Source organism: Salvelinus alpinus, chromosome 5 (genome assembly GCF_045679555.1).
Source record: "Salvelinus alpinus chromosome 5, SLU_Salpinus.1, whole genome shotgun sequence".
Classification (NCBI taxonomy): domain Eukaryota; kingdom Metazoa; phylum Chordata; class Actinopteri; order Salmoniformes; family Salmonidae; genus Salvelinus; species Salvelinus alpinus.
In genome coordinates, this window is record NC_092090.1 from 98,444,600 (window position 1) to 98,462,568 (window position 17,969).

General features: G+C 48.2%; 1 protein-coding gene across 6 annotated transcripts in view; it reads left to right on the top strand.

Moving 5' to 3' along the window:
* Nucleotides 1–17,969, top strand: part of LOC139577326 (sodium-dependent phosphate transporter 2-like) — a 139,736-nt gene that overhangs the window by 87,286 nt on the left and 34,481 nt on the right. For all 6 annotated transcript variants that reach the window (XM_071404352.1, XM_071404347.1, XM_071404348.1 and 3 more), the window contains 5 exons: nucleotides 3,524–4,170; nucleotides 5,585–5,725; nucleotides 7,403–7,488; nucleotides 7,739–7,835; nucleotides 10,086–10,205. In XM_071404352.1, the coding sequence (XP_071260453.1) occupies nucleotides 3,879–4,170; nucleotides 5,585–5,725; nucleotides 7,403–7,488; nucleotides 7,739–7,835; nucleotides 10,086–10,205 (736 nt within the window). In that variant the 5' untranslated portion in view covers nucleotides 3,524–3,878. The remainder of the gene's footprint in view (nucleotides 1–3,523; nucleotides 4,171–5,584; nucleotides 5,726–7,402; nucleotides 7,489–7,738; nucleotides 7,836–10,085; nucleotides 10,206–17,969) is intronic.

The window sequence follows — 17,969 nt, forward strand, 5'->3', positions numbered from 1 at the left end:
TATATACAGTAGAGAGGCTATATACAGTAGAGAGGCTATATACAGTAGAGAGGCTATAACAGTAGAGAGGCTATATACAGTAGAGAGGCTATATACAGTAGAGAGGCTATATACAGTAGAGGGGCTATATACAGTAGAGAGGCTATATACAGTAGAGAGGCTATATACAGTAGAGAGGCTATATACAGTAGAGAGGCTATATACAGTAGCGGGGCTATATACAGTAGTGAGGCTATATACAGTAGAGAGGCTCTATACAGTAGCGGGGATATGTACATATCGAGCACATATGGAAATTTCAGTATACCGTGCAACACCAGATCAGTTGTTTTTGTGCAGCCATTGCTGAGTTTCGTTCCTGTTTAAGGGTTCTTTTGTTTGATCATGGTGATCAAAAATTATGAGAAAGTTTCTCTTGTAAAAATATATACTACCGTTCAAAAGTTTGGGTTCACTTAGAAATGTTCTTGTTTTTGAAAGAAAAGCTATTTTTTTTGTAAATGAAAATGACATCAAATTGTTCAGAAATACAGTATAGACATTGTTAATGTTGTAAATGACTATTGTAGCTGGAAACGGCTGATTTAAAAACATTTATTTAATGGAATATCTACATAGGCGTATAGAGGCGCATTATCAGCAACCATCACTCACAATTTCACAAGGTGAAAAGTCTGCCACTGTGCCCTTGAGCAAGGCACATAATCCTAATTGTTCCAAGGGGCACTGTGCAATGGTGACCCTGGTGGTGACCCTGGTGGTGACCCTGGTGGTGACCCTGGTAGTGACCCTGGTGGTGACCCTGGTGGTGACCCTGGTGGTGACCCTGGTAGTGACCCTGGTGGTGACCCTGGTGGTGACCCTGGTGGTGACCCTGGTAGTGACCCTGGTGGTGACCCTGGTGGTGACCCTGGTAGTGACCCTGGTGGTGACCCTGGTGGTGACCCTGGTGGTGACCCTGGTGGTGACCCTGGTAGTGACCCTGGTGGTGACCCTGGTGGTGACCCTGGTAGTGACCCTGGTAGTGACCCTGGTGGTGACCCTGGTGGTGACCCTGGTGGTGACCCTGGTAGTGACCCTGGTAGTGACCCTGGTGGTGACCCTGGTGGTGACCCTGGTGGTGACCCTGGTAGTGACCCTGGTGGACCCTGGTAGTGACCCTGGTGGTGACCCTGGTGGTGACCCTGGTGGACCCTGGTGGTGACCCTGGTGGTGACCCTGGTGGTGACCCTGGTGGTGACCCTGGTGGACCCTGGTGGTGACCCTGGTGGTGACCCTGGTAGTGACCCTGGTGGTGACCCTGGTGGTGGACCCTGGTGGACCCTGGTGGTGACCCTGGTGGTGACCCTGGTGGTGACCCTGGTGGTGACCCTGGTGGTGGCGGGACCCTGGTGGTGACCCTGGTGGTGACCCTGGTAGTGACCCTGGTAGTGACCCTGGTGGTGACCCTGGTGGTGGACCCTGGTGGACCCTGGTGGTGACCCTGGTGGACCCTGGTGGTGACCCTGGTGGACCCTGGTGGTGACCCTGGTGGTGACCCTGGTGGTGACCCTGGTGGTGACCCTGGTAGTGACCCTGGTGGTGACCCTGGTGGTGGACCCTGGTGGACCCTGGTGGTGACCCTGGTGGACCCTGGTGGTGACCCTGGGGGTGACCCTGGTAGTGACCCTGGTGGTGACCCTGGTGGTGTCTCAGGGAGAGTTGGGATATAAAATGTTTAATTCAAACATTTCCATTACACACGAACAGGACGAATATAAACAAATCCAAAATTATTAGGTTTTCTGGGAAAGGATGGACTTATTTCAGGCAAGGTGAGAGCTGGCCACACTGGGCCATTGCCTTGGGGCCAACATGGACCCGATGAGCAAAGGTGCATTGGGCCCACATAGTGCCATTGTGGACGTGTTTTCTGGTGGCTACCAAAACAGAGAGACGGGCTGAAATGATCCTGTCTGCCACGACACTGTCACTGTCTGCCCAAATACAGACCTCCGTTCAGCCCATAAACAAGTTGTCAGCGACCGTCCTCAACCAAATACAGGTCTGGGTAAAGTTCATAAACAAGTGTTAGCTAGGCAGCTATCTCCTGTCTTCACCCAAATACAGGTCCGGAGTCAGGACCTAAACATGTTGATGCTGTTGCTAAACTAGTTGAATCCATAAAGCATGTTTTTTAAATGTTTTAAATCTGAGAATAGCCCCAATCCTGCCTGTCTCAGCCTTGGAAGTCTACATGTACTTATAGGCTCATTTGAAAACCTCTGCTGCCTGTTTGTGTTGTTGTGGTGACTCTCTCACTAAGAACCTTTTAAGACGGCAAACTACAGCAGCAGGACTAAGGCATTTAGAGCAGGGTCTAGACTAATGGAAAGGAAAGGGGGGGATACCATTACACATAGACACACACACACGAAACATTGCTCTCTTCTCATGCTTTTGTTTACATGCGCAATGGCCAAGCAGGCCACCTGTTACAACAAAGAGGAAGGGGGGGGGGGATACCTAGTCAGTTGTACACCTGAATGTATTCAACTGAAATGTGTCTTCCGCATTTAACCCAACCCCTCTGAATCAGAGAGGGGCGGGGGGGGGGTCTGACTGAATCGACATCCACATCCCGGAGAACAATGGGTTAACTGCCTTTTTTGTCAAGGGAGACCAGATGCTCGCTGGCTTCCCTTGCCTTCAATACTACGGGCGGCAACAATGGCGTACCTGTTTTGACCAGACGGCATCAGATAGATGGTCTACCCAGGGGAGCTGTTTGTTTATTTATTATTTTTTTACTGGATTGTTGGTTAAGGGCTTGTCAGTAAGAATTTCACTGTAAGGTTACCATTTGATTTGATTTGATCTGGGAGGCTGGTGTAAAAGGGGCCCATTATTCCAAAAGTGTCTCAGACTAAAAGTGCTGATCGAGGATCAGTTTAGCCTTTTTAAGATCATAATGAATCAGATTATCATGAAAACTGATCCGAGATCAGCACTCACTACTTTGATACTTGTCCATATCAGATGCTAATATTATCTGGATGGAAACTCAACAGTGGAGAAGCAGTGAAAGGTGATCAGGCCTTATAGCAGCTGACAGCAAAGGGCCTTGTTATGGTGGAGAGAGAGGGTGTTAATATGCTACTCCTAACACTGAACACATAGCTCACATCTCGTTCCCCACACACTAGTCTTTTTATAGCCCCAGTCCAGCTAACAGGGATGATTTGATTATTTTAAAAGTATGGACCATGATGCAATTATTTCCTATTGTGGCTGGCTATCGGAGCTGTCCTCTGCTTACACACACACACACCCTTCAGTGTGCTCGCGTTAATCAAAGACTGCACCTCTCATCCACCTCGTTTCATTAGATTCATTGGTAGGTGTTGGGGGGGGACAGTCACTCTGATTGGTTGGTGTTGGGGGAGCAGACATTCTCATTGGTCTGTTGTTGGGGGGGGGGGGGGGGGGGCGTGTCTATCCTAATCATGACCTTTAACCTCTCTTTTCTTTGTGTGTTTGTCAGGTGAAGGACGTGTGTAGATGGGACTGTCTCAGCTCTGAGTCATGGAATGCCCCCTCCGTCCGCCACTAGCCGCCTCCTCTCCACAGACTGACTTCCAGACGCTGAGTTAGCGACACACTGCTCCCCTCCAACTGAACACAACCAGGAAGGGGACGAAGTCACAGCAGAGCAGAGCTTCGTACGCACAGAGGAAGGGATTTACAGCTCCACTCCAACGCACCAACAGCTAGCTGCTTTTAGCTGAGTTGGTTAGGTTGAGTTGGTTAGGTTGAGTTGGGTAGGTTGAGTTGGGTAGGTTTTTCTCCTGTCTGTCTTGTTTTTTCTGTGGATTTGGGATTTTTGATCGAGAGTCAAGATGGTGGATTTACAAGAGTACCTGTGGATGGTGATCCTGGGCTTCGTCATAGCGTTCATCCTGGCCTTCTCTGTGGGGGCCAACGACGTGGCCAATTCGTTCGGGACGGCGGTGGGGTCGGGGGTGGTGACGCTGAAACAGGCCTGTATCCTGGCGTCCATCTTTGAGACGTTGGGTTCCATGCTGCTTGGAGCCAAGGTGGGGGAGACCATACGGAAGGGCATCATAGACGTTAACCTATACAACGAGACGGTGCCTGTTCTCATGGCAGGGGAGGTCAGCGCCATGGTCGGTACGTATACCATTCATTGTGTGAGTGTTTCAGTGCTGGGGATGCAACGAGTCTGGCGGTGATCTGGGGATGCTACGAGTCTGGGGGTGATCTGGGGATGCTACGAGTCTGGGGGTGATCTGGGGATGCTACGAGTCTGGGGGATGATCTGGGGATGCTACGAGTCTGGGGGTGATCTGGGGATGCTACGAGTCTGGGGGTGATCTGGGGATGCTACGAGTCTGGGGGTGATCTGGGGATGCTACGAGTCTGGGGGTGATCTGGGGATGCTATGAGTCTGTGATCTGGGGATGCTACGAGTCTGTGATCTGGGGATGCTGCGAGTCTGTGTGATCTGGGGATGCTACGAGTCTGGGTCTGGGGATGCTACCAGTCTGGGTGATCTGGGTCTGGGGATGCTACCAGTCTGGGTGATCTGGGTCTGGGGATGCTACCAGTCTGGGTGATCTGGGTCTTGGGATGCTACCAGTCTGGGTGATCTGGGTCTGGGGATGCTACCAGTCTGGGTGGTCTGGGTCTTGGGATGCTACCAGTCTGGGTGATCTGGGGATGCTACCAGTCTGGGAGATCATTCTCATTACGCTGTCTAGTTGTATTATACAGCTGTCTGACAACAGGTTGTTATGCTGTCTAGTTGTATTATACAGCTGTCTGACAACAGGTTGTTATGCTGTCTAGTTGTATTATACAGCTGTCTGACAACAGGTTGGTATGTTGTCTAGTTGTATTATACAGCTGTCTGACAACAGGTTGTTATATTGTCTTGTAGTATTATACAGCTGTTTTTCATCCAATACGAAGGCTAACAAAAAGCAATTTTCTTGAACTGTGTCTGAACCTAACTGACTCAGCCAGCAGCATTACCACCCTGCCTCCCACTGCTAGCTTACTTCTGAAGCTAAGCAGGGTAGTTCCTGGTCAGTCCCTGGATGGGAGACCAGATGCTGCTGGATAGTGGTGCTGGAGGGCCAGTAGGAGGCGCTCTTTCCTCTGGTCTAAAAAATATCCCAATTCCCCAGGGCAGTGATTGGGGACATTGCCCTGTGTAGGGTGTTGTCTTTTGGATGGGATGTTAAACGGGTGTCCTGACTCTCTGAGGTCATTAAAGATCCCATGGCACTTATTGTATGAGTAGGGGTGTTAACCCCGGTGTCCTGGCTAAATTCCCAATCTGTCCCTCATACCATCATAGTCACCTAATAATCCCCAGATTACAAGTGGCTCATTCACCCCCCTCCTCTCCCCTGTAACTATTCCCCTGGTCGTTGCTGTAAATGAGAACGTGTTTTCAGTCAACCTACCTGGTAAAATCAAAAATTAAGGGATGGTTTCTATCATTTTTCAGGCCAGATCTTATAGTTTGTACGACCACCACCCTCCCTCTCTGTCTCTCTCACTCCCTCTCTATCTACAGGTTCGGCGATTTGGCAACTCATCGCCTCGTTCCTCAAACTACCCATCTCCGGGACGCATTGCATCGTGGGTTCGACCATCGGGTTCTCCATGGTGGCCATCGGCACCAAGGGCGTACAGTGGATGCAGCTGGTCAAGATTGGTATGTCAATGACTACGTTACCAGCCTGCTCTGCATGGGGTTTACTATCAATGACTACGTTACCCAGCCTGCTCTGCACGGGGTTTACTATCAATGACTACGCTACCCAGCCTGCAGCTGGTCAAGATTGGTATGTCAATGACTACGTTACCCAGCTTGCTCTGCATGGGGTTTACTATCAATGACTACGTTACCCAGCCTGCTCTGCATGGGGTTTACTATCAATGACTACGTTACCCAGCCTGCTCTGCATGGGGTTTACTATCAATGACTACGTTACCCAGCCTGCTCTGCATGGGGTTTACTATCAATGACTACGTTACCCAGCCTGCTCTGCACGGGGTTTACTATCAATGACTATGTTACCCATCCTGCTCTGCATGGGGTTTACTATCAATGACTACGTTACCCAGCCTGCTCTGCATGGGGTTTACTATCAATGACTACATTACCCAGCCTGCAGCTGGTCAAGATTGATAATTATTTGTTTATTAGGATCTCTTTCAGCCCACCACTGGCAAGTCATCACATGACTCAGTCTATTATGACTACATTACCCAGCCCACCACTGGCTAGTCATCACATGACTCAGTCTAATATGGAACCTAGCACTCTCTGTGTGAGTTCCAATCTCAAATAGACCCTCTAGCCTTACCCCTGGTGGATTGGGCATGTGCCTACATTACCCAGACTCTGGTGTACAGGATTGACTCTCTGACTACATTACCAGCCTGCTCTGGGTACAGTTCATTGTTCTATGACTACATTACCCAGTCTGCTCTGGGTACAGTTGTCTGGTTGACTACATTACCCAGCCTGCCCTGGTGTAGGGCTGACTGTCTATGACTACATTACCCAGCCTGCTCTGGGGTAGGACTGACTGTCTATGACTACATTACCCAGCCTGCTCTGGGGTAGGGCTGACTGTCTATGACTACATTACCCATCCTGCTCTGGGGTAGGGCTGACTGTCTATGACTACATTACCCAACCTGCTCTGGGGTAGGGCTGACTGTCTATGACTACATTACCCAGCCTGCTCTGGGGTAGGGCTGACTGTCTATGACTACATTACCCAGCCTGCTCTGGGGTAGGGCTGACTGTCTATGACTACATTACCCAGCCTGCTCTGGGGTAGGGCTGACTGTCTATGACTACATTACCCAGCCTGCTCTGGGGTAGGGCTGACTGTCTATGACTACATTGCCCAGCCTGCTCTGGGGTAGGGCTGACTGTCTGACTACATTACCCAGCCTGCTCTGGGGTAGTGCTAACTGTCTATGACTACATTACCCAGCCTGCTCTGGGGTAGGGCTGACTGTCTATGACTACATTACCCAGCCTGCTCTGGGGTAGGGCTGACTGTCTATGACTACATTACCCAGCCTGCTCTGGGGTAGGGCTGACTGTCTATAACTACATTACCTAGCCTGCTCTGGGGTAGGGCTGACTGTCTACGAAAACTACCCAACAGGAGTAGTTATTTAGGATACACGGTGACGTGTACCTCATTCAGTCTGCTCAGGCAGGAGTAGTTATTTTAGGATACACGGTGACGTGTACCTCATTCAGTCTGCTCAGGCAAGCTAGGATCAATGACCTATCAGAATTGATGCTCTCAAACATGACCTATGACTACATTACCCAGCCTGCCTCTTCTTTCCCTGTTTTCTCCAGTTGCATCCTGGTTCATCTCTCCCCTACTGTCAGGAATGATGTCAGGGTTCCTCTTCTTTCTTATCAGACACTTCATCCTCAATCAGGTGGGTTACCGGTAGTCACATTATACACTATTAGTAGTGTGTGTGTGTGTGTGTCAGAGGTGGCTGGTCGTAGGAGCTACAGTATAGGAGGAAGGGCTCATTGGAATGTTTGGAATGTTTGGACTCCTTTCCATTAATTCAATTCCAGCCATTACAATGAGCCTCCTATAGCTCCTCCCACCAGCCTCCTCTGGTGTGTGTGTGTGTAGGTTGGGTGTGGGTTTTGACCTGTGTGTGTATTTGTCTTTAGGATGACCCGGTGCCCAACGGTCTCCGTGCCCTGCCAGTGTTCTACGCCTCAACGATAGGCATCAACGCCTTCTCCATCCTTTACACAGGAGCACCATGTAAGAACTAGGACTGAGGCTAACCCTAACCTAGCCTTTTACACAGGAGCACCATGTAACAACTAGGACTGAGGCTAACCCTAACCTAGCCTTTTACACAGGAGCACCATGTAACAACTAGGACTGAGGCTAACCCTAACCTAGCCTTTTACACAGGAGCACCATGTAACAACTAGGACTGAGGCTAACCCTAACCTAGCCTTTTACACAGGAGCACCATGTAACAACTAGGACTGAGGCTAACCCTAACCTAGCCTTTTACACAGGAGCACCATGTAACAACTAGGACTGAGGCTAACCCTAACCTAGCCTTTTACACTGGAACACCATGTAACAACTAGGACTGAGGCTAACCCTAACCTAGCCTTTTACACAGGAGCACCATGTAAGAACTAGGACTGAGGCTAACCCTAACCTAGCCTTTTACACAGGAGCACCATGTAACAACTAGGACTGAGGCTAACCCTAACCTAGCCTTTTACACAGGAGCACCATGTAACAACTAGGACTGAGGCTAACCCTAACCTAGCCTTTTACACAGGAGCACCATGTAACAACTAGGACTGAGGCTAACCCTAACCTAGCCTTTTACACAGGAGCACCATGTAACAACTAGGACTGAGGCTAACCCTAACTTAGCCCTTTACACAGGAGCACCATGTAACAACTAGGACTGAGGCTAACCCTAACCTAGCCTTTTACACTTGAGCACCATGTAACAACTAGGACTGAGGCTAACCCTAACCTAGCCTTTTACACAGGAGCACCATGTAACAACTAGGACTGAGGCTAACCCTAACCTAGCCTTTTACACAGGAGCACCATGTAACAACTAGGACTGAGGCTAACTCTAACCTAGCCTTTTACACAGGAGCACCATGTAACAACTAGGACTGAGGCTAACCCTAACCTAGCCTTTTACACAGGAGCACCATGTAACAACTAGGACTGAGGCTAACCCTAACCTAGCCTTTTACACAGGAGCACCATGTAACAACTAGGACTGAGGCTAACCCTAACCTAGCCTTTTACACAGGAGCACCATGTAACAACTAGGACTGAGGCTAACTCTAACCTAGCCTTTTACACAGGAGCACCGTGTAACAACTAGGACTGAGGCTAACCCTAACCTAGCCTTTTACACAGGAGCACCATGTAACAACTAGGACTGAGGCTAACCCTAACCTAGCCCTTTACACAGGAGCACCATGTAACAACTAGGACTGAGGCTAACCCTAACCTAGCCCTTTACACAGGAGCACCATGTGACAACTAGGACTGAGGCTAACCCTAACCTAGCCTTTTACACAGGAGCACCATGTAACAACTAGGACTGAGGCTAACCCTAACCTAGCCTTTTACACAGGAGCACCATGTAACAACTAGGACTGAGGCTAACCCTAACCTAGCCTTTTACACTGGAACACCATGTAACAACTAGGACTGAGGCTAACCCTAACCTAGCCTTTTACACAGGAGCACCATGTAACAACTAGGACTGAGGCTAACCCTAACCTAGCCTTTTACACAGGAGCACCATGTAACAACTAGGACTGAGGCTAACCCTAACCTAGCCTTTTACACAGGAGCACCATGTAACAACTAGGACTGAGGCTAACCCTAACCTAGCCTTTTACACAGGAGCACCATGTAACAACTAGGACTGAGGCTAACCCTAACCTAGCCCTTAACACAGGAGCACCATGTAACACCTGGGACTTAAGAGGGGTACCTCACCTCATCTTTATATTCAGCACAATACCAGTGTCTACATGGTGAAAACTGTGATTATCTACAATTGTGTATATGTTTTGCAGTGCTGGATTTACCACTCTGTTTAAATGTGTGTGTCTCGCTCTCTCTCGCTCTCTCTCGCTCGCTCGCTCTCTCTCTCTCTCTCTCTCTCTCGCTCGCTCGCTCGCTCTCTCTCTCTCTCGTTCTCTCTCTCTCTCGTTCTCTCTCTTGTGCTCTCTCTCTCTCGTTCTCTCTCTTGCGCTCTCTCTCTCTCTCTCTCGCTCTTCTCTCTTGCTCTTCTCTCTCTCTCTCTCGCTCTCTCTCTCGCTCTCTCTCTCGTTCTCTCTCTTGCGCTCTCTCTCTCTCTCTCTCGATCTTCTCTCTCTCTCTCTCTCTCTCGATCTTCTCACTCTCTCTCGCTCTTCTCTCTCGCTCTTCTCTCTCGCTCTCACTCCCTCACTCTTTGCTCTCTCTCGCTCCCTCACTCTTTGCTCTCTCTCCCTCTCTCTCTCTCAGTGCTAGGTCTGGAGATGTTACCGGTGTGGGCTATAGCTCTGATCACGCTGGCAGGGGCTCTGGTCTGTGCTGCCGTGGTCTGGTTTGCTGTCTGCCCCTGGATGAGACGGAAGATAGCAAGTATGTATTACCAGTCAGCCCCTGTCCCCTGTCCCTGTCCCCGGCTAACTAGGCACACAATGTGCCTCTTTGGAAACGAAACAACCTCTGCCAACCGATGTGTTCTTTCATCACCACGGGCCCAAAGTGAAACTAGCTTACTGGACAGAGGAAGTTATCTAAGCTTCTTGTTGGTTAGGGAAATTCGTTTTTTATTTGGGTCTGTTTCATGGTTAGAATTTTGTTTGGTAGTGAAGGTTAGGATTTTGTTTGGTGGTGAAGGTTAGGGTTTCGTTTGGTGGTGAAGGTTAGGGTTTTGTTTGGTGGTGAAGTTTAGGGTTTTGTTTGGTGGTGAAGGTTCGGTTTTGTTTGGTGGTGAAGGTTCGGGTTTTGTTTGGTGGTGAAGGTTCGGGTTTTGTTTGGTGGTGAAGGTTAGTTTTATTTTGGTGGTGAAGGTTAGGGTAACACATGTTTAGCAGATATTACTGCGGGTGTAGCGAAATGCTTGTGTTCCTAGTTCTAACACTGCAGTAGTATCTAACAATACACAACAATACACATTCATCTAAAAAGTAAAATAATGGAATTAAGAAATATTAAGACGAGCAATGTCGGACTCCGGAGTATAAATATATATATAGACAGTATGTGGATGGAATATATAGTATGTCTGTAGAATACGTGGATAGAATATATAGTATGTCTGTAGAATACGTGGATAGAATATATAGTATATCTGTAGAATACGTGGGTAGAATACAGTGGGGAGAACAAGTATTTGATACACTGCCGATTTTGCAGGTTTTCCTACTTACAAAGCATGTAGAGGTCTGTAATTTTTATCATAGGTACACTTCAACTGTGAGAGACGGAATCTAAAACAAAAATCCAGAAAATCACATTGTATGATTTTTAAGTAATTCCTTTGCATTTTATTGCATGACATAAGTATTTGATACATCAGAAAAGCAGAACTTAATATTTGGTACAGAAACCTTTGTTTGCAATTACAGAGATCATACGTTTCCTGTAGTTCTTGACCAGGTTTGCACACACTGCAGCAGGGATTTTGGCCCACTCCTCCATACAGACCTTCTCCAGATCCTTCAGGTTTCGGGGCTGTCGCTGGGCAATACGGAATTTCAGCTCCCTCCAAAGATTTTCTATTGGATTCAGGTCTGGAGACTGGCTAGACCACTCCAGGACCTTGAGATGCTTCTTACGGAGCCACTCCTTAGTTGCCCTGGCTGTGTGTTTCGGGTCGTTGTCATGCTGGAAGACCCAGCCACGACCCATCTTCAATGCTCTTACTGAGGGAAGGAGGTTGTTGGCCAAGATCTCGCGATACATGGCCCCATCCATCCTCCCCTCAATACGGTGCAGTCGTCCTGTCCCCTTTGCAGAAAAGCAGCCCCAAAGAATGATGTTTCCACCTCCATGCTTCACGTTTGGGATGGGTTCTTGGGGTTGTACTCATCCTTCTTCTTCCTCCAAACACAGCGAGTGGAGTTTAGACCAAAAAGTTATATTTTTGTCTCATCAGACCACATGACCTTCTCCCATTCCTCCTCTGGATCATCCAGATGGTCATTGGCAAACTTCAGACGGGCCTGGACATGCGCTGGCTTGAGCAGGGGGACCTTGCGTGCGCTGCAGGATTTTAATCCATGACGGCGTAGTGTGTTACTAATGGTTTTCTTTGAGACTGTGGTCCCAGCTCTCTTCAGGTCATTGACCAGGTCCTGCCGTGTAGTTCTGGGCTGATCCCTCACCTTCCTCATGATCATTGATGCCCCACGAGGTGATATCTTGCATGGAGCCCCAGACCGAGGGTGATTGACCGTCATCTTGAACTTCTTCCATTTTCTAATAATTGCGCCAACAGTTGTTGCCTTCTCACCAAGCTGCTTGCCTATTGTCCCGTAGCCCATCCCAGCCTTGTGCAGGTCTACAATTTTATCCTTGATGTCCTTACACAGCTCTCTGGTCTTGGCCATTGTGGAGAGGTTGGAGTCTGTTTGATTGAGCGTGTGGACAGGTGTCTTTTATACAGGTAACGAGTTCAAACAGGTGCAGTTAATACAGGTAATGAGTGGAGAACAGGAGGGCTTCTTAAAGAAAAACTAACAGGTCTGTGAGAGCCGGAATTCTTACTGGTTGGTAGGTGATCAAATACTTATGTCATGCAATAAAATGCAAATGAATTACTTAAAAATCATACAATGTGATTTTCTGGATTTTTGTTTTAGATTCCGTCTCTCACAGTTGAAGTGTACCTATGATAAAAATTACAGACCTCTACATGCTTTGTAAGTAGGAAAACCTGCAAAATCGGCAGTGTATCAAATACTTGTTCTCCCCACTGTATATAGTATGTCTGTAGAATACGTGGATAGAATATATAGTATATCTGTAGAATACGTGGATATAATATATAGTATATCTGTAGAATACGTGGATAGAATAGTATATGTAAAGCAATAGTTGAGTAGGATGGACTTGACTAGAATAAGGTATATACATAGGACATTAGTAAAACAGTATATAAACATTTATTGTTTTATGTCTATGTACATACAGTAGGCAGCAGCCTCTAAGGTGCAGAGTTGAGTACTGGGTGGAGGGCGGCTAGTGACTAAAGTTCAGGGCAGGGTACTGGGTGGAGGGCGGCTAGTGACTAAAGTTCAGGGCAGTGTACTGGGTGGAGGGCGGCTAGTGACTAAAGTTCAGGGCAGGGTACTGGGTGGAGGGCGGCTAGTGACTAAAGTTCAGGGCAGGGTACTGGGTGGAGGGCGGCTAGTGACTAAAGTTCAGGGTAGGGTACTGGGTGGAGGGCGGCTAGTGACTAAAGTTCAGGGCAGGGTACTGGGTGGAGGGCGGCTAGTGACTAAAGTTCTGGGCAGGGTACTGGGTGGAGGGCGGCTAGTGTTGACTATTTTACAGTCAGATGGCCTTGAAATAGAAGCTTTTTTTCCAGTCTCTCGGTCCCAGCTTTGACGTACCTGTACTGCCTCGGTCTGCTAGATGGTAGTGAGGTGAACAGGCCGTGGCTCGAGTGTCTGGGGTCCTTGATCTTTTTTGGACTTCCTGTGACACCGGGTGCTGTAGATGTCCTGATGGGGAGGCTGTGTTTCCCAGGTGATTCTTTGGGAAGACCGCACCACCCTCTGGAGAGCACTACGGTTGCGGACGGTGCAGTTGCCGTACCAGGCGGTGATACAGCCTGACAGGATGATCTCAATTGTGCATCTGTAAAAGTTTTTGAGGGTTTTAGTTGACAAGCCAAATTTATTCAGCCTCTTGAGGTACTGTTGTGCCTTCTTCACCATACTATCTGTGTGGGTGGACTATTTCAGATTGCCAGTGATGTGTACGTCGAGGAACTTGAAGCTTTTCACCTTCTCTACTATATTGATCAAAGTCACCTTGTCCTAGAGAGATTTACACGGTTATCAAAACATCATGCAGTTGTAAGCCTACTGGAAACACAGCCCTTATTTTAAGTGTTTCTAAAATCCCCTGTGGGGAAAAATGAATGGTGGAAAAAATCATTTCCCTGTTTGACTGCTAGGTTTTATGGGTATTATGACTCATACTGTGGTACTCTAGAGGGACTAGCATGTCGGTTAAGGTGAAGGTGATATGATCCTTAACTAGCCTCTCAAAGCACTTCATGATGACAGAAGTAAGTGTTACGGAGCGATAGTCATTTGGTTCAGTTACCTTTGGTTTCTTGGATACAGGAACAATGGTGGACATCATGAAGGAAGTGGGGACAGCAGACTGTGATAGGGAGAGGTTGAATATGTCCGTAAACACTCCAGCTACCTGGTCTGAGCTGGCAGCCTTGCGAGGATTAACACGCTTAAATGTCTTACTCACATCGGCCACGGAGAACAAGAGCTCACAGTCCTCGGAAGCAGCGGTGGGTCCGCGTTGGCGGCACTGTGTTTGCCTCGAAGCGGACGAAGAAGGTGTTTTAGCTTGACCGGATGCTTGTGTCTGCGACGTGACTGGTTTTCCCTTTGTAGTCCGTGATTGTCTGGAGTCCCTGCCACATACGTCTTGTGTCTGAGCCGTTGAATGGCGACTCCACTTTATCTCTGTACGGACGTTTTGCCTGTTTGATTGCCTTAAGGAGGGCATAACTGGACTGTTTGTACTTGATCATATTCCCAGTCACCTTGCCGTGGTTTAAAGCGCAAATGCTGCCATATAGCCACTTTTTGGGGGTTTGGAAAGGTTTTAATTGTCACGGTGGGAACAACATCCCCTATAGACTTCTTGGTGAACTCAGTCACCGTGTCAGTGTATACGTCAATGTTATTCTCAGAGGCAACCCGGAACATATCCCAGGCCGCGTGATCAAAACAATCTTGAAGTATGGATTCCAATTGGTCAAACCAGCATTGAACAGTCCTTACCACAGGTACTTCCTGTTTGAGTTTCTGCCTAAAGAAAAGGTGGAGCAGAATGTAGGCCTGATCTGATATGCCGAAGGGAGGGCGGGGGAGGGCGTTGTAGCCATCCCAGAAGGGAGACTACCAATGGTCGAGAGTTGTTGATGCGCAAGTAGCACAGGCGATGTGTTGATTTGCTTTATTAAAGTCCCCAGCTACAATAAATACAGCCTCAGGTTATGCGGTTTCCAGTTTGCACAATGTCCAGTGTAGTTCCTTGAGAGCCGTCGTGGTATCGGCTTGACGGGGGAATATACACGTCTGTGACGATGACCGAAGATAATTATCTCGGGAGGCAATGCAGTCGGCATTTGATTGTGAGGTATTCTAGGTCAGGTGAACAAAAGGACTTGAATTTCTGTATGTTTTCACAATCACAGCATGAGTAGTTCATCATGAAACATACACCTCCGCCTTTCTTCTTCCCGGAGAGTTCTTTATTCCTGTCTGTGCGATGTACTGAGAACCCAGCTGGCTGTATGGATGGAGACATTATATCCGGAGAGAGACACGATTCTGTGAAACAGAGTATGTTACAGTCCCTGATATCTCTCTGGAAGGGGATCCTCGCCCTGAGCTCATTTACTTTATCATCCAGGGACTGAATATTAGCAATGAATATACTCTGAAGCGGTGGATGGTGTGCACGCCTCCTGAGTCAGACTAAAAGTTAAGGTTAGTGTATTTAAAGGTTAAGGTTAGTGTATTTATCCCTGTATTTAGCGTCATCCATCATTATTTCAATTCTGACCAGTTTCCTAGTCCCTGCCGATGAATAACAGCCCCACAGCATGATGCTGCCACCACCATGCTTCACCATAGGGATGGTGCCAGGTTTCCAGAAGTGACGCTTGGCATTCAGGCCAAAGAGTTCAGTCTTTAATCAGACCAGAGAATCTTGTTTCTCATGGTCTGGGAGTCTTTAGGTGCCGTTTGGCAAACTCCAAGTGGGCTGACATGTGCCTTTTACTGAGGAGAGGCTTCCGTCTGGCCATTCTGCCATAAAGGCCTGATTGGTGGAGTCCTGCAGAGATGGTTGTCCTTCTCTAAGGTTCTAAAAACCTGTTTTCGCTTCGTCATTATGGGGTAGTGTGTGTAGATTGATGAGGAAAATTGTTTACTTAATCAATTGTAGAATAAGGCTGTAATGTAACAAACTGTGGAAAATGTCAAGAGGTCTGAATCCTTTCCGAATGCATTGTATATACAGTTTGCTTTGTGTTCAGATTAGGTAGGTATGCATTTGGTTGGTATGTTCAGAAGGGTAAAGTAAGCTTCCAGTTTAAAATACGTAATCCTTGGTAAGCTCCATGAACTCTGAGCGTAATACCAGTAGGTATCATTGGACTATGTAGGAGTAGTGGGGTCTCTCTGTTTGACTGTATTCTTCCACTTTGAGCTTACTGAACACGACCGTGGCCTGAGAGAACTCTCTAGGTTAGAGGGTATACCTGAACACGGCCGTGGCCTGAGAGAACTCTCTAGATTAGAGGGTATCACTGAACACGACCGCGGCCTGAGAGAACTCTCTAGGTTAGAGGGTATACCTGAACACGGCCGTGGCCTGAGAGAACTCTCTAGGTTAGAGGGTATCACTGAACACGACCGTGGCCTGAGAGAACTCTCTAGGTTAGAGGGTATACCTGAACACGACCGTGGCCTGAGAGAACTCTCTAGGTTAGAGGGTATCACTGAACACGACCGTGGCCTGAGAGAACTCTCTAGATTAGAGGGTATACCTGAACACGACCGTGGCCTGAGAGAACTCTCTAGGTTAGAGGGTATCACTGAACACGGCCGTGGCCTGAGAGAACTCTCTAGGTTAGAGGGTATACCTGAACACGACCGTGGCCTGAGAGAACTCTCTAGGTTAGAGGGTATACCTGAACACGACCGTGGCCTGAGAGAACTCTCTAGGTTAGAGGGTATCACTGAACACGACCGTGGCCTGAGAGAACTCTCTAGGTTAGAGGGTATACCTGAACACGACCGTGGCCTGAGAGAACTCTCTAGGTTAGAGGGTATCACTGAACACGGCCGTGGCCTGAGAGAACTCTCTAGGTTAGAGGGTATACCTGAACACGACCGCGGCCTGAGAGAACTCTCTAGGTTAGAGGGTATCACTGAACACGACCGTGGCCTGAGAGAACTCTCTAGGTTAGAGGGTATCACTGAACACGACCGTGGCCTGAGAGAACTCTCTAGGTTAGAGGGTATACCTGAACACGACCGTGGCCTGAGAGAACTCTCTAGGTTAGAGGGTATCACTGAACACGACCGTGGCCTGAGAGAACTCTCTAGGTTAGAGGGTATCACTGAACACGACCGCGGCCTGAGAGAACTCTCTAGGTTAGAGGGTATCACTGAACACGACCGTGGCCTGAGAGAACTCTCTAGGTTAGAGGGTATACCTGAACACGACCGCGGCCTGAGAGAACTCTCTAGGTTAGAGGGTATACCTGAACACGACCGTGGCCTGAGAGAACTCTCTAGGTTAGAGGGTATCACTGAACACGGCCGTGGCCTGAGAGAACTCTCTAGGTTAGAGGGTATACCTGAACACGACCGTGGCCTGAGAGAACTCTCTAGGTTAGAGGGTATACCTGAACACGACCGTGGCCTGAGAGAACTCTCTAGGTTAGAGGGTATCACTGAACACGACCGTGGCCTGAGAGAACTCTCTAGGTTAGAGGGTATACCTGAACACGACCGTGGCCTGAGAGAACTCTCTAGGTTAGAGGGTATCACTGAACACGACCGTGGCCTGAGAGAACTCTCTAGGTTAGAGGGTATACCTGAACACGACCGTGGCCTGAGAGAACTCTCTAGGTTAGAGGGTATACCTGAACACGACCGTGGCCTGAGAGAACTCTCTAGGTTAGAGGGTATCACTGAACACGACCGTGGCCTGAGAGAACTCTCTAGGTTAGAGGGTATACCTGAACACGACCGTGGCCTGAGAGAACTCTCTAGGTTAGAGGGTATACCTGAACACGGCCGTGGCCTGAGAGAACTCTCTTGAATTCAGTTGACAGTGGTAGTTAGTTGCGTCAACTTTTAGAATGTTTTATATTGTTCTAAATCTAGACATGCAGTAACATAAAATGTTTCCCATGTAATGTTAATGACCTCTAACATGGCTGTTATAGAATGGTGTAGTGTCATGTTAATGGGGTTCTAACATGGCTGTTATAGAATGTTGTAGTGTCATGTTAATGGGGTTCTAACATGGCTGTTATAGAATGTTGTAGTGTCATGTTAATGGGGTTCTAACATGGCTGTTATAGAATGTTGTAGTGTCATGTTAATGGGGTTCTAACATGGC